The sequence below is a fragment of the Crocodylus siamensis genome, chromosome 1, assembly GCF_052110815.1.
Source record: "Crocodylus siamensis isolate JL-2025a chromosome 1, ASM5211081v1, whole genome shotgun sequence".
NCBI classification, from domain to species: domain Eukaryota; kingdom Metazoa; phylum Chordata; order Crocodylia; family Crocodylidae; genus Crocodylus; species Crocodylus siamensis.
In genome coordinates, this window is record NC_143395.1 from 139,712,306 (window position 1) to 139,734,456 (window position 22,151).

Below are 22,151 nucleotides of genomic sequence, written 5' to 3' on the forward strand. Positions count from 1 at the left end.
GCTTGCTCTTGGGCCATCTCCAGAATATTTTCTACTTGTTTGTGGGTAACCATGGGCAGCTGGGAGAGGGTAATGCCACAGATATGAGGTGATTAGCACTGGTATGTTAACTTTAGGATGACAGGGGCCATATTTCTTGAGACTTACTGCTGAGCTGACCTCAGGACTGAGCAATTGGAACACATACTACCAGTGGATGATCTGGCAGGGTGTTCAACTCCAACCTTGGTCTCCCTGACAAGGAAGGCATTGTTGATCAACAAGGTGACCATCATCCCCATTGATTCTTGCCAGTCCAATCTACCATTACTCCCATGGTACCTGTTCTCAAAAAAAGAACTGTTAGTTTATTAGCAACATAGCAGTAAGTTTATGGTTGAATGTCCTGTGAGGGGCAGTGCTACAGCATATAACTTGCTTGGTGTTCGGAGGGAACAAAAGGAGCTTGGCTGCTAGAAAGAACTCAGAACACTGTTGCCCACTTGCTGTTCTCCCAAGGGCATTGTGGAAGGTGCTTAGACGGCCACCCGGAGAAAATGGCAGGCAGGAAAGCAAGTGAGAGCACTTCCTGTATGTACAGTCTGGCAGGACAGGAAGTCATTGACAGTTACATCTCCCTTTCATATTCCACACACAGATTCCCTCCCCCAGCTGTCTCCCTTGTCATAGCCACAGCCTCCCTTATCGTTGCTGTATTCTTATTGCCCTGAGTGAAATGCAGACCTTGTTAGACACATCAGTGGCACTTTCTCTAAGAGGACTACTTCTCTGCAACTTTTGCCATCTTCTCCAACAAGGAGACTGGTTCCCCCAACATCACTTTTGTTTTGCCTCTCCTGCCCCTTTCATTTTCACCATGCACGGAGCTGCTTTTTGCCTTAGTGAGCTTGGAATCCCTGATGCTGCCCCTTGAAGGTGAGAAATGAACCAAGAAGTCAGTTTTCAGGTAGAACAGCTTTCCTTTAATTTATAGGATCTATTGCTGGAGCCCATTACCATCACCAGGGTTTTCTAGGACTGGGAGCTATCTGTGCCCAGCAACTCCTGCTGCTTCATGCCAATGAGCTTCTGGGATAAGTGGTATTGGGAATTAGGAGACTAATGTGCTTTCCACCCTTCAAGGGGCATGTGGCTCTGGAGCTGTATGAGTTCACCCTGAGGGTGGGGGTGTAGTAGGGAGATGCCCTTAAGACCCCTCTTCCTTTCTTAGCTGTACATAACTTGGTTGATGTAACACTTGTCCCTATAATGAATGGGCAGTGGAAACATCTGTAAAATTTGCTGCGGACCTCACTAAATGCTCATTGCTGCTACTTCCTGGGATGGTGCAGAGAGGAGCAATGTAATGGTTCAGAGGGGAAACTAGGGTCCCCAGAAATGTTAATGTGTTATAAGGCAAGTCTTTGGCGCGCATAGTTCACTGATGTAACCTAATGGATGGCAAATATCATGCTTATAGTGAGCACAAGACCAGTTGCTTGTGATTTCAAATGAAAGAGGGGTGTTTTGGTTCTGAATTAACTGACAGTTACTGTAAGAACAAGCTTTTCAGTTTGAATTCATATGCTGACCTTGCTGTACTAATTTGGGGAACTTTGTAAGGGAGTTCTTTGTCAAATCCTCACCTGCCGTATTGGCAACAAAGTTCTCAGAAGGGTGACTTGACTGGAGCAGCAGGCAGCAGTATAAGTGTCTGACTGATGTTGGTACAGTGGCATATAAACTTTCTTCAGTAGGTGGGGCCCCTGGTACCAAGATAGTTCAGTCTTTGAATGAGATCCTTGCCTTGGGCTATTTCCACATTGCTGATATGACTCCTTTGTTAGCCAGACTCAACCACAAACTGTGGTTCAAAGCTAGTATTGTCAACAAAGGTCAGCCAGCTCAGGTCTGCCTTTGTCCTGCGCTGCTTGCCATTCTGCTTGGGGCTCCAGGCAGCTGTCCTTACCGTAGTGATGGGCTACACATCCTGACTCTTCCGATTTTTTTCAGGATGGGTCTCTTGCACTGCAGTTTCTCCACAGACTAAGTTATTTAAAGGGTGTCAACTGGTGGCTTGGTGGGTGAGTGTATGAATTGACTGATTTGTGAAGATCTATGTTTAAGGGGAAAATTGGTCCCTTTGCATTTGATTTAAAAGTGGAAGGTCTTATCTGGTTTCTTACCCCAGAAACACTGAGGTCTGAGTTTAGGTTCTAGTGGCCACCTCCAAGCCATAAAGCACTGTTAGATTGTTTGGCTGACTAATTGCCTGAACTCAAGAGGGAAAGTGGACTTAGTGTAAAATTATTCTTGATTCATTTTGGGGTATATTTGGTGCTAATTGGATGGAATTATACTATCTTAGGGATGTGCACTGTCTGCACACAATGTTTTTCAACAGGTTTAAGACTACTTTCCCCTCATATAGTTGGCCAAAATATTATTTCATACTAGTGAAGTTAACCTTAATGTAAAGCACTAATCTGTATGACATCAGTCACTATGATAGAAGCACCTCCCTCCATGCACAAAAAGTATTCACTGCTGTAACATATGTGATTGCTGACTGCATACAACAAATTAAATAAGGTTCTGTCTTGTCTGTTGCTTTACAAGAAAAAATGTGGGGCAACCAGATCAGCTCTGCAGATTGATGAAAAATGAATTAACAGGAATCGTAAATGACAAACAGTACTTTAGCTGAAGGTAGAAGACAACATGAGGATGCTGCCTATGAAAGTTATTGTGTGGTCAAGTCTTTACTCTTGTTGAAGCATACGCACTGTCAGTGGCAGCAAATGTAGTGGCATATGGGCTACCTTTGCTTAGCTATTAATCAGTGTAATTCAAGCTAACTAGCACAAGATTGAACTATTTATAGAAGTCATAGATAAGACAGTAGCAAAGGCTGCTGATGACCTAGAACTCCTTTTAAAATAAAAACAAGATATGATCAATTGTGGTAGCAGATATAAATAGAAAAGATCCAGGGTAGCTGCTTTAGAATCGAAGTGTTTATAGTTCAGGTGAAGGACCCTTAAAGACTGTCCTGGAAAGCACTCAAAGGTTGGACGTAGCTTCCCCCAAATAGCAGTTTTGAGGACCACAAACAAGTTACGTTAAATGGCTAAGGACTGAAATAATTGGAACAGACTATGTCATTACTTTTACGTAAAATCTGAATTGAAGAAGTTTGCCAGTCATAAAAATAAAGATAACTACTTGTCTTTCGTTGTGATTTGCGGGTTGTCGTCTAGGAAGCCGAAACCTGTCTCAAGACACCATTCCCGGAGCCACCAGTTGGTCTCTGTCATGCAGGTCTCATGTCATCTTCCATGTCCACTCACTTGTAGGACAGAAGAAAATACCACCTGTGTACCTATCTCCCTCAGCATGCCCCCCCACCCCGAGCATGGTAGTCCACCATCAGGTGATCAGGGCTTCTCCTAGCCACATCATTAGTGCCCACGTGGATTAGGACCATGGGGTAGTAATCGGTGGGCTGGATCATGGCCTGGATCATCCCTGTCACGTCTTGAATCTTTGCTCCAGGCAGGCAGTAGACCTCACATGTTGAGGGGTCCTGGCAACATCTCAGGCAGGTCCAAGGAGGTGATCCTCCCCCTCTATGTGACGCTGGTCAGGCCGCAGTTGGAGTACTGCGTCCAGTTCTGGGCGCTGCACTTCACAAGGGATTTGGACAATATGGAGAGGGTCCAGAGGAGGGCCACTTGCATGATCAGGGGGCAGCAGGGCAGGCCCTACAAAGAGAGGCTACGGGACCTGAACCTGTTCAGACTCCACAAGAGAAGGCTAAGGGGTAAGGGGGGAATCTAGTGGCCATTTACAAACTAGTCACAGTGGTCCAGCAGGCACTGGGGGAGTCCCTGTTCCCCCGAGCACTACTAGGAGTGACTAGAAATAATGGTCACAAGCTGGCAGAGGGTAGATTCAGGCTAGACATCAGGAGGTGCTACCTCACTGTCAGGGCAGTTAGGATCTGGAACCAACTTCCAAGCGAAGTGGTGCTGGCTTCTACCCTGGGGGTCTTTAAGAGGAGGTTAGACGAACACCTTGCTGGGGTCATTTGACCCCAGTACTTTTTCCTGCCATGGCAGGGGGTTGGACTTGATAATGTGCTCAGGTCCCTTCAAACCCTGCCACCTTTACCTTGTCATGCATCAACAGGGGCATCACTAACAGGTCCAGAGAGGTCTTGCTCCCCCTCTATGTGGCGCTGGTCAGGCCGCAGCTGGACACTGCAGTTCTGGGCACCACACTTCAAGAAGGACATGGAGAAGTCCAGAGGAGGGCCATTTGTATGGTTGAGGACCTCTGTGGCCAGCCCTATGAGGAGAGGCTGAGGGACCTGAATCTCTTCAGTCTCCACAAAAAGAGACTGAGGGGGGATCTTGTGGCTGCCTACAACCTTATCAGGGGCCAGTGGCAGGGACTCAAGGAAAGTCTGTTCACCAGGGCCCCCCCTGGAGTCACCAGGAACAATGGCCACAAGCTGAGGAAGAATAGGTGTAGGTTAGACATTAGGAAGAGCTACTTCACTGTAAGGGTGGCCAGAGCCTGGGATAGGCTTCCCAGAGAGGTGGTGCTCTCACCTTCCCTGGAAATCTTCAAGAGGAGACTGGATAGGCACCTGGCTGGGGTCTTATGACCCCTGCCACCCCCAGTGCTCCTTCCTGCCCATGGCAGGGGGTTGGACTAGATGAGCTGTCTAGGTCCCTTCCTACTCATTGATTCTATGATTCTTTGATAACTATGAAGTTTGAGATGGTGTGGAAAATCATGTTAACTGGGTACTTCTGCTAAAACGATCAGCAGTTTCATAGTTGGTAGGGTAGGAAGGGACCAGAGCAGATCATCAAGTCCGACCCATTGGGCTCTTTAGCCTGGAAAAGCGCAGGCTCAGGGATGATCCGATGGCCACCTATAAGTTTATCAGGGGTGACCACCAGGATCTGGGGGAACATCTGTTCACCAGAGCGCCCCAAGGAATGATGAGGTCGAATGGTTATAAACTACTGCAAGACCGTTTCAGGCTGGACATCAGGAAGAATTTCTTTACTGTCTGAGCTCCCAAGGTCTGGAACAGCCTGCCATTGGAGGTGGTTCAAGCACCTACATTGAACACCTTCAAGAGCAAATTGGATGCTTATCTTGCTGGGATCCTATGACCCCAGCTGACTTCCTGCCCTTTGGGTGGGGGGACTGGACTCGATGATCTTCCAAGGTCCCTTCCAGCCCTAATGTCTATGAAATCTATGAGCTATGAAACTATGTATCATTTATTAAACAAGGGGTATAAAACAATTATAATTAGAGGGATGTAGTAGCCTATGCTAAATGGAACTATATACTTTTCCCCCCTATAAGGAGGGGGTGAAAAAGCCTGAGACAGCCGGAAATTTCAGATGTAATGGACCTGCAGAGAATGAACAAATATGTGAGAGAGGGGAAATGCCGGTGCTAAGGGGAAATCTCCGTGTATCTGAAGAATCCTGTCAGGCATGCTGCATATTTGTGCTCCTTAAACCACCTAATAAAAACCAAAAAGAATGTGAATGGCTGGGGAGACCTGGGCTGCACTGTCTGGTAGGTAAGGCTCTGAATTCTAGGTCCAGCTTTTGCTGCTACTTTACACCAAAGAGTTATTGAATGATATGTAGAACAGCATTGGAAGTGGAGTAGGGAACCCGAGCTGGGCAACAAATCCAGTCTCCTTTTGCTTATTCTTTCTGATCCCATGATGCTTGCATTCTTCTTTGTGCAGTGACCTGGCTTCAACAGTAGGTATAGAAAGAATATACCAAACGTTCAATAGCCTGGTGGTTATGGCTGTCTCCAAAGAGGTAGGAGTTATTGGTTTGAACTCGCTCAGGCTGAGGAAGGCCTTGAACCACAGTGGAGGGCCTTTGTCCAAAGAGTGTTCTAAGCAATATGCAATTATAGAATAAAATGGCAACATCACATTTTTTTTTTTTTTTGAAAAGTGTGACAGTTGCCTGTAATCTTAAATGTAAGGATGAGAATCGGATTTGGGCAATGAATTCCAGTCTCATAACTACTTCAGCTGTGGGTACATACATAGGCTTCAGAGAGACAGGATTTCAGACATGCTTTTTCTTTAATGTTTTCTGTTGTCTGGCTTAGGCGGTCCCTGCTTAACATGCTAGTGGAGTCCCAGATCTAGGCACCTAAAATTCTTGCTTCACTTTATATGGGATTTTGGTGCCTCATTTGGATTTGTGAATTCCATTCGCATACTGGGGGACTTAAGCATTTCTGTAAATCTTTCCCTGGCTAGAAGAACCTTGAGCCTGTCTCTTGTTATGTGTATATAGTGCCTTGCACAGTGGAGTACTGGTTTCTGTCTGCAGCTGCAGCACAAGTCAGAAGCATGTGTTCATCACCAGTCTTTTTAGTAGGCTGGCATTGACCTGATGTGTAGTATAGAGACTGTACAGTATAAATAAAGCTAATTATAACAATCTATGCTATAAATAAAGCTAATCAGAAAGTCAAAAGGATTCCTTTGCAACAGTGCACTGTAAGGTGTTGGAAGTCTGTAATTGCGGGGGAATTACCTTGAACAGAATAGACAGTATTATATTTACCTGAATCCAAGACTACTTCAAATATAAGTTAACCCCAATAATTAGATTCTATACATGGAAAATTATAAACTTGTTATTGCATTCCTTACATGGAAAACTGTTATTGGAAGGCCATTTTAAATTCACCTCCCTGCACCCCCGCCCCCCCTTGCACCCCGCAGTGAGGGGCAGGGCAGATGGCATGATCCCTTGCCACATGTCCCTGCCATTTGCGCACACAACCCTTGTCACAGTGATAGGAAGTTGTTTTGTCTGCATCCTCCTTCAGGTTTGCTGTCAAATTGACTCGGAGAGAGTTTTTCCTATCTACATGTATGTTTTGAAGGGCAGAAAATTCCCCTGAAAGCCATGAAAGGGTATAAAAATTATTCAGCCAGTACATGGTATGTGTGCAGCTATTTACTCTTTAAGCCTTTAGCACATGCATGATTTGAATATAGTTATTTCAGGCTTTCCCTGTGTATTAGGAAATATAGCATTGAATTAAGTTGTGTGCTAGGTTTCCACAACTTTTGTCATGTAAAAATTTTAAACTGCTTCTGATGACACTGTCATAGGGGTATTTGCCATTTCCCCCAGTAATAGGAGACGGGGTACTTCTGGAAAGGGGGAGAAAGGAGAGGCTTAACAAGCCATTTCTGTGCCCTCGGCAGTGGTGGTGGTGGTGGACATTTTTGCATCCCTCCACAAGTAGTGCCCAGGACCCACCATTAGTTACAATACCAGGAGAGCTTTTATTCAAGTCTCTCCAACATCCAATTGCTGCTACAGAAATCTCTCATTCTGTAGCCTCTGTGCTTTACGCTGGCTTTAAAAGTTTGGAGTTTTCATTTGGGCTAGAAAATGTTATATTTAATGTTCACTTTATCTTGATTCTCATTCTCTTAAATTTGAAGTCACCTGATTTGGTCTCCTTTTATATGTAATGAGTTGGTGACAGATATGTGGAGGTTCTGTCTATGTGAAAAATCCAAGTAGCTTGGAATTAAGTCAGTAAATGAGCTAAATACAAGGTTGTAAAGGCTAATTATTATGGAATGAAGATAATGAGAGTCAGAAATCTATAGAAATCACCAAAGGATGGTCTAGTACAGGTTGCTAAGTTACCAAACCACAGGAATTTACGCAGTTGCATTACTATCTCTTAGTAGGTATGTTGAGCATTTTACTTTCCACCCACTAAGTAATCTATGTACAGTACTATGGTTTTTCCTACCAACAGGAAGGGGAAGTCTGAAACATTTTGAACCTTTGTCCCTTTGTAGGATGAAACCTGGTGAAATGCCAGTTGTTACCTTTGCAAAACTGGCTGTTTTGGGTTTCGGTCACATTGACTGACAAGGAATTTCAGGAATTCTGCTGAACATGTTTGAAATAGAATTGAAAACAATAGGACTTTCATTCAAATCTAAATGCATAAACTTTTTGCATAATTTTAACTTGTTTTCTTGGTACTAATTGCCTAGATCTTTATTTTTATACTTGGGCCTTAATTTTGCCTCTAGTGGTGTATTAAAAAGTTTATTGGAAATGGAATACTTGTTCAGTATTTTACTTGCATGACATTTACTTTAAGACTTTTTTTTAAATGACTGGAATGACTTTTTTTTTTTTAATTGCTCTGAAATAAAATAGTGCTCAGTTATTGCAATTGCCAGCTACAAGGTCATTAGTTTTTTCTGGAACAAATTCCTCATAAAGCAAGGTAATGCCTCAGTTACTGTTTACTTGGTGGGTTACCTTGTTATGCTGTTCCTTGCAGCTTGTATTTTTAGAGAACACTTATGTGCTAAGTAGTCTTATCTGTTGTTTAACCTTTGATCTTTGTGATCTAAATGCTAAAATAAGAGGTTGCTGCTGTCAGCAGGAATAGTAGAAACTTGGCATTGATGAGTAAGCTTGGAGGATATTCTTGTGTAAGGTGGTGATCTGGATTTCAACTATAAGTTGAGAGGGGTACTATGTTACTCTCAAGTCACAAAAGAGGCAAGGTAGAGCTGCACTTTGTAGGTTAATTATATCTGATAGGTCTAAGATGAAGTGAGCTCTTACAAATCTATACAATGGATCTCTACCCTGTCTTCTGCCCAGTTATGAGTCAGAACACACTATCAATCACAGTTTTCTATAGCTTATAGGAGGTATATCACAAAACTATTGTAATGGAACATAATAGTTAAGGTTTTAAATAGATGTAAATACTGATTAGAAAATATCCACTTAACCTGTTGCAATTATAAGAGTTAAACAATTAAGTGACATGGCAACCCCCAACCTGGCCCACATGGGGCTGCTCTGACCCAGCTTACAGGGCACCCTTGCCCGGTCCAGCACCAGTGAAGCACTTGCAGCCCTCAGAGGTACAGCGGGGACTCAGCAGCTCCCCAGGGCCGCACCTCAGAAGCTGGCTGGGCAGGGGGGTCCTCTCTGGTCCTGGGCACAGACAGGACATGCAGGAAGGGCATGCTGTAGGGCTGAGCCACATGCCTGGGGGAGCCAGCCTATGCCCCCTTACCTCTATGTTGCCCTGCCAGGCTCTGCAGCCCCTGTGGGTCTGACTGGGAGGCACGTGTGGGCATTGCCAGCAGTGGCAGCTGCAGCAGTAGCTTCAGCCACAAAAGGCATTACACCTAGCCAGGCATGGGGAACAAAGAGGTCGCCTCTGACTTCTGCACTCCCCCGAGCAGAGTTGAGATGCTCTCCTTGTGGACAGCAGAGTAGCAGGAAGGGGGAGGGGGGACTAGTATCTAATAGGTAGCCTCCACAGACCCCAGTGCAACTGCTTGCAGCCTCCCGGCTGCGTGCCACAAACAGCACCTCCCTCCCCTCCTCCTTGCTCCTCCCTCCCTCTCACCAGCCCTGCTGCTATCTAGTCCCTTCTGGGGCACTGCACAGCTTCCCTTCTCCCTCCACTCCCAAATTCTCTTTCCTTGCTGGCCTGCACCCCATTCTGCAGTAAACGATAACCAGGAAGCTATATCCAGTTATCACTGGGCTTATCGGTTAAACAATTAATTATTTATTTTTTCACATCCCTACATGGGTGACTGGTACCTCCTAATACTGGGGGAGTCCTTCCAGCAGCCAACTGCCAGCAGAGGGGTCCCCCAACAGGTAATCACCGCTGGCAAAAGTACCGGTGGTGCTTTTCATAGCAGGGTGCACAGCCAATCTCAGGGGCTGAAAATGCTCGTGCATGCACCTGCACCCCCTACACATTGGCAATGCATCCCTACTTTTAAATAAGTCCGATTCAGAGTGAATGTGTGTAATATACTGCAGCATTAAAGTTTGCAGTTTTCCCCCTTATTCTATAATAAAATTAAATTAAGTATCATGATTGTGCCCATTTGATTCACCATTGTAATTTAATTTGAAACAGCATTTTACTCAAATTTTGTGGTGGCAGGTAATTTACATTTTGAAATGCTCACAAAAATTTTTTTTCCCCCCCCGTAGTTTTGTTACTGGAGAAGATAGAGAATGATGACATTTTTAATAAAACTTTGAAGATTACAGACTTCGGTCTGGCTAGGGAATGGCACAAAACCACTAAAATGAGTGCAGCAGGCACCTATGCATGGATGGCTCCAGAAGTTATCAAGTGCTCAATGTTTTCTAAAGGAAGTGATATTTGGAGGTAAGTGCTTTGTCTACTTCAGATTACTACATCAGATTGCTTAAAAGCAATTTTCTCCTCTTAAGATTTTGCAGGGAGAAACTGATATGTGAAGAAACCCTTTGTTTGTAAGGTGTTCTGAATTTCTATTTTACCACCTGTTGAGTATAATTCTTGTTTCAGAATATACCACAATTGGCCTGTCTAAATAGTCATAATTCTCTTATCCTTTTATTTTAACATTAATATCTTAAATCAATTACTCGGTAAGAGAAGCCTGTCATTTCTTTTTGTTAAAATGCCCATAGGTATTTTACATAGGGGAAACAAGGATTCCTACCCTTGGTGCATAAGTAGTCTATGAAGAGGCAGATCATACATTAACTTCTTAACCAGTCTCTGGAAAGTTTGCCTGGTATGTAAGACATAGTACTGAGACTGGTTGATGATTACCTCATATGCAGTAAATCTGGTAAATGAATAAAAGTTGCAAATCGAGGTAAAGAGGCTGTCACTTTAACTTTGCCAAATGTTAACTTAAGTTGGTGCTGTTACTTATGAATCTAACAAGTGCTTATTTTTAGATATGAACTGTGAAGTTGAATTTAAATTAGAGATTATACATAAATAGACATTAAATGAGTTTCTATTAGCATGAGGAAGATAGAGGTGTATTTGAGCCAAAAACAACTTTACTTCACCACTAGGGTGGTGGGGATTTCCATAAGTTAAATCCATGGGTAATCTAAGAGTGAATTGGGTAGAATTCTAGGATCAGTGCTCCTTGAATTATGCAGTTTACAATATGTTGAGTATCAAAGGGAAGAAATAATTGTGTGGTCAGGTAAGTTGCATTTTTTTATTATTATTATTATTTTTTTTTGCGTTATACAAAACAATCACCACTGGCTAGGGGGTTCCAAGTTTCTCTACTCGCACACTGCTTAGCCACTCCCCTCTACCTCTTGGCTGTGTCTTCCAAATATAGCCTCAAATTTTTAGCTCTTTCAAGTAAATGTATAAGCAACAAATTTGGAAGGGTTAATGCTACATAATCTATTGCCTGATCTAAGTTTGTACAAGGTCTGTGATGTGTGGTTCTTAACTCATATAGGGTCAGCTTAGATATGTCACCGCTATTCTGCACTGTGAAGTCATGTTTTTGGTAAAATCAGGATAGCTCTGTAGGCTGCACTCCTAGTTTCTGATGTACTTATTATCTGTAAGAAGTCTGAACCCTCATTCTTTAGGCCAGATGTTTTGCATCAGTCTGAGTTGGTGGCCATTTGAGAAAACCAGGTTGTTTTTATGTTGCTGGGATGGAGGTTGGGTGGAGGTGTTTCCCTAACCAGCTGTATTCCATGCTTAATTACAGGTCCTGTCCAGTCTTTTAGGTATCTGAGGGGGTATGCTTTGGTGCAATTATTTTATATTCTTCTGCAACATTAGTTTACATTTTTGGAATCTACAGTATTTCTCTTCTTCGCCTTCTCTCCTGCACGCCTCTATTGTAAAAATGTAAGTATTTAGTTTAATGATGGAGTCCTAACAGGAGAGGTTTTTATTTAGTAAGGCTTGTGTTGTACACGTTGCTGTCAGTCCTGCTGTCTATTGCCTGCTTTCTGCTTCTTGATCTATTCTGTTCCTCTATACTCTTTCCTTAATAGAAAACTAGAATAAATTGGTTGCACAATATAGTCCCACTGAATGCTATTCCTTTTTAAATAAATAGCATTCTGGATGAAGAACATGTAAGAGTTTCAGTAGGGCACTTTACAGGTCGTATGGAGAACAGCTAAATTGTGACAGATTTTTCTTTTTGGAATGTTTTAGCATTAAACTAAATATACACAGTATTTACAATCCTCCTCAGGACTTTATATAAAAGAAAAAAAAAATAACCAAAAGCATTGGAGACTGACAGGTTTCCAGTGTTCAGGTTTTCAAAATCTACTAGTGCTGGGAAGTTCATCTGGACGAGGTCGCCTGCATGTAGTCTTTTTGTTTTGTTTAGAAGAGTGGAGGAGAAAATAAAATGTATTTTTCAAAAACAGTCATTATTTCAGTTTAACTGTTTGTCTGGCATAAGAGTAGGAAATTGTTTATAAGAATCATGAGTCTAGATTTAAGTGAATATGTAATGGATACTCTGTCTTAATACCTGAGGATGGACTTAAATAGTGAAACACTTCCATGGCGTTAAGAAAAATAAGCTAAATTTTAACAGGTTCAACCATTAGGGAATACATTTCAAGGGCTTAATGCCTGTACGCAGGAAGATGTAAGAATAGCTAGACGATTCTGTGCACTTTCTTTAAAAGGTGCTTCCTGTTAAATGCTGGGAATAAATGCCTAGAATGACTGTATTTGGGTTTACAGAATCTACTGCACAAATAGCTTCTTCTGTAGCTGAGGGAGGTAATAACTACTTATCAGAGATAATGATAGAACAGTGCCTCGCAAAACCCGCGCTTGGTAAAATTAGACTGTGGGTTTCCCTCCCCCCCTTCATTTCCTCCTCCTCCCCCTCCGTCCACTGCCCCTCCTTTCCCTGGTTTTGGCTCTTGAACAGCTCTTGAGATTAATGCTCAGTCTCTATAATTAAAATGGGCATTCTCAGACTGTTACTGTGTTGGTGTGAGTGAATTCCACAGCTATCTTTCTGTCAGTGTTAAAAACTATGTAGCATTAGAAACTTTGAATTCAGAAGGTAACTGAACCTGGACAGTACAATGAAAATCTAGTTGAGGCACATTTTTCCCCTGCCGCCTTAGCCAAATGCATTGCTGCTTTGCTGAACTTCATTTAAAGTTCTCAACACACGTTTTTGGTTTATTTTAGTACAGATTATTCACTGCTTTATATTTGGGAGCAGAGTTTATGACCATACCAGAAAGCATAAGACTTATTTACGTGCCCAGAATTGGGCTTAAAAGCAAGAAAGTGGTTTGGTAGAGATCTTCACCTGTGTAAAGTTCAGTACAGTTTGAACTACTCAATATTGTTTCAAGTAACTATGTCGAACTTAAATATGTTGTTGGAGTGTGAGTTTGCTTTTCTCTTTGGATGATGCATACTGGTCTATATTATCTGGGAGCATCTCTTCTTTGGTAAATCAATTTACTGAAAAAGCCCAAGACTTCACCAATATGTCTCGTATACCTTTTTCAGTGCTTTTTCTCATTAATTCTAAACAAATGTTAGTTCAGTAGCCTGCATATCCAAATCAAGGAGAACATAAGGCTTTGAGAAGTCAAGATTTTGAATGTAGCTCTAGACAGACACTGCTTGTTATTCAGTTAATGTACATTTTTAAACTGTCTTCTGTTGGTACTTGTGTTGCACTATATAGTGTCTTGGTATTTCTGATAAAGCAGTAAGAATTCATACAAATGCTAAACAACTTTGTTCTAAGGAGAGCCAAAGCCAGAGAACGATGCAGTTGTTTCTGTTTGTTTGCTGACCCAACACATTTTGTGGAGGAAAAGCAGTGTTGCAGGTGACTTGTGTGGGTGAGAGTGGAGAGAATATTATCTACCCTTTTTGTTTGTTTTATTTTGTTTTTCTTCCTTTTCCTAGGCTGCTCCTTCTGCAGTTGCTAAATTAGGAGAAGGTTACCCTTAGTGTCTTTTTTTCCTGCATCTTGTGGCTGTATAATTGGAGTGAAAAGAATAACTATAAGGCTCACTTTTTAAGTATAAGGTGGTAACAGAGTCCACAGAGCTAGCTGAAAAAGGGGGGGAAAGTCAGTTCAAGAAATTCTGACAGTTTCTTTTAGCTAATGTAATATAATTAACAGTCATAAGGATAGTTAATTGTTTTGGTATTTGATAGAAAATCAAGAAGCAAAATGTTAGTGCTTTAAAATTCAAGACATTTTCCTCCTCTGCTTATTTGACAGAGACAATATATTCCCCTCACCATCTTCCCCCAGATTAGAAAAATGAAATTGTATATGTGGCGGTATCTCAGGTCCTGCTACATGAATTGTAAGAAGGTTAAAAAAGTAAGAGGTTACTTTACAGTGTGTCATGGGAAAGCATAATTTCAGGTTTCAAATAGTGTCTTTTCTTTTGAAGGGAAAATGATATCTTTATATGTTTGGACAAACTCTGGTTTGGTCTGGTTGATATTGAAATGGAGTGATATCTAGAAGGCTTCTTTTTAAAGTCTGCCTTTCCTTCCTTATACTTTCCTTTCCCACCTTTAATCCCACTCATCTTCTTTCCATCAAGCCTCACACAGTACCTAATAGAAAAAGGGTTGGTTTGTTTTTCTCTTCCCAAGTTTTTCATGTGGCTATGTTGTCAGTCAGTGTAAGGCAGTGAGTGGACTGCGAGCCATTGCATTTGGCCAGTATACACAATGTTATTAAATGTTGATATAAGAAAGAGGTGGTGACAAAAGTGAAATAGTCCCTTCGCCTATGACTTAGGGACCTACCTAATTTGCAGGGGCTGCCCCCTGGCTGAGGGGCCTGGTGGCCCCACCCCTCACTGCTAATTGTCTGCAAGAGCTGTCCATCACATAGCCCTGCACCTTGCACCCAATTGGTGGAAAGGGGTGGGGGCACATGATAGGCAGCCCTTTCAGCCAATTAGTGACTAGGGGTGGGGGCAGCAGCCATCTTTCTGGCACCCCTTTGAGCAGGCAGCACCTTCTTTATTCCTCCTCCCCCCCAGCAAGCTGCCACAGTGCTTGGTAAGTTGAGTTTTTTTGCTTTTTCTTTTTTGTTTCTTTTTTATCCTGTGGATTTCAGTAGGTCCCTACCTATGACACTAAAGACCTTATCTATTACAGTACATAACTGGACAAAGTGCTAACTGGTTTGTTTCTGAATAAACATATTTGGAAGATAAAACTAACCATTTTAAAATTTGCTTTATAGTTATGGAGTGTTGCTGTGGGAGCTGCTTACAGGAGAAGTTCCTTACCGTGGCATTGATGGTCTTGCTGTGGCTTATGGAGTAGCTGTCAATAAGCTTACTTTGCCCATTCCATCCACCTGTCCTGAACCATTTGCTAAACTAATGAAAGGTATTTATACTGCTTTTTTTATTCTTCAAAACATACATGTCCTTCTGCAATATCTGTGCTTTCTTTATGCTGGGTTATACAATCACTTTAAAACTCAAACACTTCATCTGGTAGTATGCCAACCAAGTATAATGTAGTGATTCCTCTCTACCCTTACTCCCCTTCCTGCCACTCCAGCACATTTCAGCGTAATCCAAGAGTGTCGAACTTGTCAAACGCCGTGGTCTGGATGAGTGATGCTGGGCTGGTTCTCGGGCTGATTGGGCCCACAGATTGGCCCTTTGTGCTGCCAGCTGCATATGGCGCCAGGTGATAGGGCTCCACAGGCCAGACCCAACCTAGGGCCCATATCTTTTACTTTCCTGGTATAAGCCATACAGCACTGTGTCGCATCACTTTAAAAATCACTTCCATCAGAAACCACAGTTATGTCACAGTCATCCCTTGATGTCCAAACATGTTCTTTTCAGCCATCCCTTCTTTAAAAAGAAGTGAGGGAACTGCGGACTAATGTTGCAGTGTCAGAGATTGCCTTCTGGTTGTTCATTTTATTAACATAGTGCTTATAGTTCTCAGTGGTAGCAGATGACAGAACAAGGAGCAATGGTTGCAGCAACAGAAGTTTAGGTTGGATATTTAACAAAAACCAAACAAAACCTCTCTCACTAGGAGTGTGGTGAAGAACTGGAATGGGTTACCTAGAAAGATGGTGCAATCTCCATTTTCGGAGGTTTTTAAGGCCCGGCTTGATAAAGGCCTAGCTGGAATGATATAGTTGGGGCTAGTCCTGCTTTGAGCAGGGGGTTGGACTAGATGACTTTCTGAGGTCCCTCCAAGTCTAATTTTCTATAATTCTATGGTAGTCTGCTTCTTCAGATCCTAAAAATAGAAGTTGTTTGGAAAAAAATTTGACTTTTATAACACTTTGAAAAGCCCTGTGATACTGTAGGTAAGCTTGACTTACAGCAACAAAGAGAACGTAGGCAATTCTTAGGAAGAGGGTAAGCACTTGAACTTTGAATTGGAAAACTATGGATTGTATAATTGTAAGCTTCTCCTTATAGTGTAACTGATTGGATTTTGATGAATTTCAGAATGTTGGGAGCAAGATCCTCATATTCGACCATCGTTTGCCTTAATTCTTGAACAGCTTACTGCCATTGAAGAGGCAGTTATGACTGAAATGCCTCAAGAATCCTTTCACTCCATGCAAGATGACTGGAAATTAGAAATACAACAAATATTCAATGAACTGAGGACTAAAGAAAAAGTAAGTGGATTTTTCCAGTTCTAACTATAATAACTGTAATAAAGGAGTAGGAAAACTAGGAACTGCTGGTGTATAGGTTAGTGGGTACAGGCTTTTTTTACAAGTGGGATTGGGACCTTTTTTGGCAGTATTCCAGAATGATGCCAGAAGTCTGAATATGTGTATAGCTCAGGCCTAAGATAATTCCTATATCAGAGATTCCCAACCACCGGGCTGTGGCAGTTTAGCTGTGGGGTCATTGCATGAGTCCCCTGCTCTGAGCCCCTGTCTACCCAGCTGAGCAGCTTCTGGGGTCACATCTGAGCTTCTGGGGTTAAAGCCAGGCAGCAGTAAAACAATTTTAAAAATTTTTAAAAATAATGTTGGAAATCTCTACCCTATATTTTTACTTTTCTTATAGGTAAACTTGAACATCATTGTCTGTGCAGATGTGCCCTTTTTAACTGTATAAATTGCCTTGATTCCAATTTTATTTAGAATATCATCTATTCTCAAAATAATTTATAGAGCTAATAACTGCATGGTTTGTTTCAGAGTTCAAGGACTTTTGCTTTTTCCTTCATGCTTTAGTTTTAAACAAGTAAAAATAAAGCCTATAAATCTGGAGCAGAATGCAGAAAGTCAACCAATGTATAGTTTTGCCAGTTTTTTTGTTCTGTGTGTTTGTTTTTTTTAATCTCCACACAGTAGGAACACTGGGCTCAAACTTAAGTACTGACTGGAAAAATCATTCCTTTTTACATAGTTATGGTTTGAAATCCTGTTTATATGTAAAAGTTAAAAACAAAACAAACTTCCTTTTTGGTGGACATGTCTTTAACTGTTTCATGGTATAGGAAATCCATGGCAAGATTAGATCAACGTTTGAAACTTGCCTTTTAACCTTCTGTTTGTATATGGGCAAACAAATACATTGCAGCAAATTAAAAGTAGGTGGGTAATTGCCATAGAGTAGCTGATATTCAGTAACTGAGTAAACTGTCCCCAGAGTAAATGGGAGCTGAAGTGCAACAGACTACCCTTGTTCCACTGAAGGGTAAATTGTCTTGGCTTACCTTTTGCTTATCACAAGGTAGGAGCAAGTAGATGATCAGTTACTATATGTCAGCAGCTCTGTAGCAAGTCCCTACCCCACACTTTCTTGCAGGAAGTGTTTATTCTTACTCCTTAAGCGTACTGGATTCAGCTCCATGTGCCTTTCAGTATAAGGCAGTGGTACTCAACCTTCTGGCCCTATAGGTCATATCCTGCAGGCAGGGTCAGTCATGGGCCAGACTCAGCATGGGGTTGGTGCATGGGGTCAATACATAGGTGCAGTCTAACACACTGGCCTGGATGCAGTCATAGAGTAACTTCATGCTCCACCTTAATCTGGCACCCTAGGTACTGTCATCTGGCTCATAAGGCTCTCCACAGGTGTGGAAGTTTGTTGGCAGGGAGCAGTGGTATTAATAGTTTCCTGCCACTTCCTGCAACTGCTGTGGCAGTTGATGCTGCCACCACTCCCACAGTGCCAAATTTTCAGACCCATGGGGGGAGCCCTTCAGACTGGAGGTTGAGCACTACTGATACAAGTAGGGATTTACCAAATTCACAGCAGAAGTAGTGCGCAGTGGCTCTTTAATTTTGCATGTTCCCCCAAGCGCCCCTTGCCACCATGCCCTCCCCCACTGCTGATTAGTGGAGGACCTCACTGCTCCCTCCTGATAATCAGGGAAGCTAAAACTGTGGTTTTAACCACTGCGCCGTTGTTGCTGCCCTGCCAGTCATCAGCAGACAGGAAGGCTCTCTGGGGCCCCTCAGCCAATTGGTGGCGGGAGGCAAAAACAGCGCCATATTTAAAACCACGGTTTTTGTCTCCCCATTGATCAGGAGTGAGCTGCCAGTGGGACCCCTTCACCAATTGGTGTGGGGTTCAGGGGAACCTATAAGAGTAAAGGGGCCACAGCACACCCACTTTGCCATACATTCAGTAGGTCCCTAGATATAAGGCAATCCTCTAATCATTCTGCGACTTCTCTAAACCCTTTCTTTTTTCCCCCTCAGCATTCTTTGAGCTATGTACATCAAAACTGGTCACTATTCACTAAATTGCCTCAGTATTTAACAGTAGTGTGATTTCCCTACTCAGTATTCCCTTGTTCATACATTAGCTCTTTCAGCAGCAGTACTGCATTGGCTGCTCTTGTTCAGCTAATATCCACCCCAAATTACAAGTCTTTCTTCATTGCTTCTTTTTAAGGTAGTCATCTATCATGTTGGTCACTGGCAGAAAAAAACCCTGGTGCTTTACTGAAAAAGGAACCACATCAGTTTCATCTGCTTCCCCAGCATCTACATAGACTGCAAGCTTCAGCATTTTGGCACTTATATCTAATAGCTGAATCAGCTATTAGATAAAAACACCAAAAAGCCCTGGTCAAGTGCATGATCTATACAGACATTGGGCAAGCAGGGACAAACTGATGCAGTTTCTCTTCCGGGCATGTGCTGCATTTGGTGCGAGTGTGCTGACCTGAAAGTAAAATGCTGTTTCCTTTTATTTTCACATTCCTCAGCGGCCATAAATATTTATAGTCTCCCTTCCTGCATGTATGACTTGCATTTAGCCACACTAACATTGTTTAGTCACAAGGTATTGTAGTGACTTGTCATCCTTATTATTTACCTCTCTTCCAATCTTATTATCTACACATTTTTAGTGGTCTTTTTTTTTTGGCCTTCTCGGTTCCCAATAAAATGTTACATATGGGACCAAAAAAAGCAAGTCTTTGTGCCACCCTGTTAAAAACACCCCATTTAATGACAACTCCTTCTTTACAGTTACTTTTGAGAACTATTAGGTAGTTGTTTTCTTTTTTTTATCCATTCGTGTTGATTGTTTCATTCAGTTATATAATTAAAATATTATGCATACCAAGTCAACTATATGTAATATATTCAATAAAACATCAGCATCTTTACCTTAATTAACTGAACTTGTCAAATCTATCATAAGAAAAATCAGTATCAACGTCCACCAATCAACAAAGATTTATGAAGCTGAACCAAGTAGCCCTGCACCTCATCTGCATATTTTTGGAAGACCCCAGTAGTCATAACAAGAACAACTGGTTCCAGTCATGAGTGGGGAGACTGATTAGTACACGGATCCTTTTTGGGGGCTATTTGGAGTACATATGTATAGTGAGCAGTGCTAAACTGTGGGGTCACCTTGGTTTGAAATCCTGCTGACTTTAATGGGGCCAACCCCAATAAACTGCATGATAAATCAGGAACCTCTTGGCTTTTGACTAATATCATGCATAGTTTGTAGTATATACAAGTAGGTGCCAAAGTGCTGCTTGAAAGGTATGATAATGGCGTAGCCAATGGATACTATATACAAGTTATTCTACCCATCTCTAATTTCAAAGTCAGTATTTTCAGATTTGCTCATCACTTCCATGTGTTCAGCGAGAGCAGGGTCTGGTCCAACAGTAAGGTGGAGGCAAACGGGAAGGAGGCTGCCTGACTCTTCTCCCTGCCCTGTCCCCCTTCCAATTAATTTTCCCTGTTGTAGTAATGGGAACTGGACAAATTCAAGGCAAACCTCCATTATTTAGATTCCACACCTGAAAAATTATAGCAAATTAGTATATTTTACATATATAAGATATAATTATTGGGGTGTCGTTTTATAATCAGGATCATCTTATATTTAGATACATGTGCTACAGCAAAAGCTTTGTTATCTGGCACCCATGGGAAACAGGGGGTGCCGAATAACCAAATATACCAGTTACCTGAGAGGCCCGAACAGGTGTCTTTGCTTGTTAAGGCCCCCGCCCTTCCTGCTGCATCAGTGCAGGAGGTCAGGGAAGGGGGCCCCAGGCACACTGGGGAACGGCTGCTATGCCCCAGGCTGTGGGGGCTTGGCAGCACAGGCTGCTTTGCCTCAGGCCGTAGGGGCTTGGTGAAACTACTTCACTGTCAGGGCGGCTAGGATCTGGAACCAACTTCCAAGGGAAGTGGTGCTGGCTCCTACCCTGGGGGTCTTTAAGAAGAGGCTTGATGCCTACCTGGCTGGAGTCATTTGAACCCAGTTTTTTCTCCTGCCCAGGCGGGGGGTCGGACTTGATGTACAAGGTTCCTTCCGACCCGACTTCTATGATTCTATGAAACTGGAAGTGTCACGGTGGGCACTTCTAGTTTCAATTTTGCGTGTCGACTGGCATGCTAGTTAGTAGAGCGTGCTGGTTTGTAAAGAGCTGGATAAACACGGCTTTTACTGTACTTGCAAGGCATACTTATGTATCTAAAAATGTATGCAACATTAGGGAAGAAATGGTCCAAACAGTGCCTCGGTGAGATGTTTTAAAAATTATTCAGTGTAAATTATTTGGAGCTGCTGACTTTTAAAAATTTCTAGTTTTGGGATCTTTTTTAAAATAGCCTCTATTTAGTCCTTGGAGTATAAAGCATTTTAGCATATGATATTCATCTATCATTTGACTTTTCTCCCCAAAATCTGAACAGAATACTACTTAGGTCTTCTTCCTAAACAAGCTGTAAACATTTGTAAGCATTCCAGTCACATGAGTCTGTTCCAGCAGGTTTTAGTAGTACCATCCATATAGGTTGAACTTATGTTCCAAGATAGCAATTTCATTGTTTGCAGTGACTGAGGCTTTTATTTTAGCATTGGTACATGGGTATGTAATTTCCTGAGTGTCCTTTGGCATGTTTGATTTTTCCTAAATGCTTATTTGGTAACACTTTCCTTTTTTCCTCTGTTAGTTTAATATACCCTCTTTTAAAGTCTAGCATGTTTGGCCCCCAGAAGACTAACTCATCTTCTATAAGGAGAAGGGTTAATAGTGTTTTGATGGCCTCCAGATTAGCAGAGGGGGAACCAGTTTTCTAGGAGACAGTATTTCCCCAAACCAAATTTTCTCACGTTACACCATTTTCTAAGCAGTAGAAGGAAGATGACAGAAGGGAAACAATTTGCATGATATCTTGTAAAGCAATGTTCTGAGCAACAATGTGAACCATCCCAGTTAAATTTTTGTTTGTTGACCTCAGAAGCCTTTTCAGTTTTAAAGTTGCATCTTGTATCCAAGGTCCAAGAAGATGGCGTATTTATCCTGTAGTTTGCTAGTCCCCAAAACGTTACTCTGACTCCTTCACAGTCAGTACCCAGTCATTTGGCTGAAGATCTCTTGTGGGCCTGCTTGATTTCTCTTGTGGTTTGGGTTGAGTAGCCATTCAAAACTGTTTTAGATAGCTTTGCATTCTGTGTAACCAGCAAGATCTTCAGAGGTCACTTCTGTTTCTACACTGAGGATATGATAATAATTGCAAACTTCTGCTGCTCCTCTTCTTTTAAGTAATTACAGTCTTGCTTGCTTTTAGGCGTTTGTTGCCTTTTCCTTTTGTCATTGATATTTATGAACTGCCAGAGGTCCTACTCTGCCTTCCCTCCTCTCTCTGGTTTCTTAAGTGACCAGTTCCTCTCTTCCTGATGGGCTTCTCTAGGAAGTCCTCATTTTTTTTTTTTTTTTTAGCTCTGTACTGTCCTTTCAGTCAGAAAGGACAGCATAATTGCCAATGCAGGTTCTTAGCCATGACA

General features: G+C 42.2%; 1 protein-coding gene across 2 annotated transcripts in view; it reads left to right on the forward strand.

Moving 5' to 3' along the window:
* MAP3K21 (mitogen-activated protein kinase kinase kinase 21) overlaps positions 1-22,151 on the forward strand; it is a 54,868-nt gene that overhangs the window by 14,029 nt on the left and 18,688 nt on the right. For both annotated transcript variants that reach the window (XM_090044250.1, XM_090044241.1), the window contains exons 2-4: positions 10,071-10,251; positions 15,119-15,267; positions 16,362-16,537. In XM_090044250.1, the coding sequence (XP_089900376.1) occupies positions 10,071-10,251; positions 15,119-15,267; positions 16,362-16,537 (506 nt within the window). The remainder of the gene's footprint in view (positions 1-10,070; positions 10,252-15,118; positions 15,268-16,361; positions 16,538-22,151) is intronic.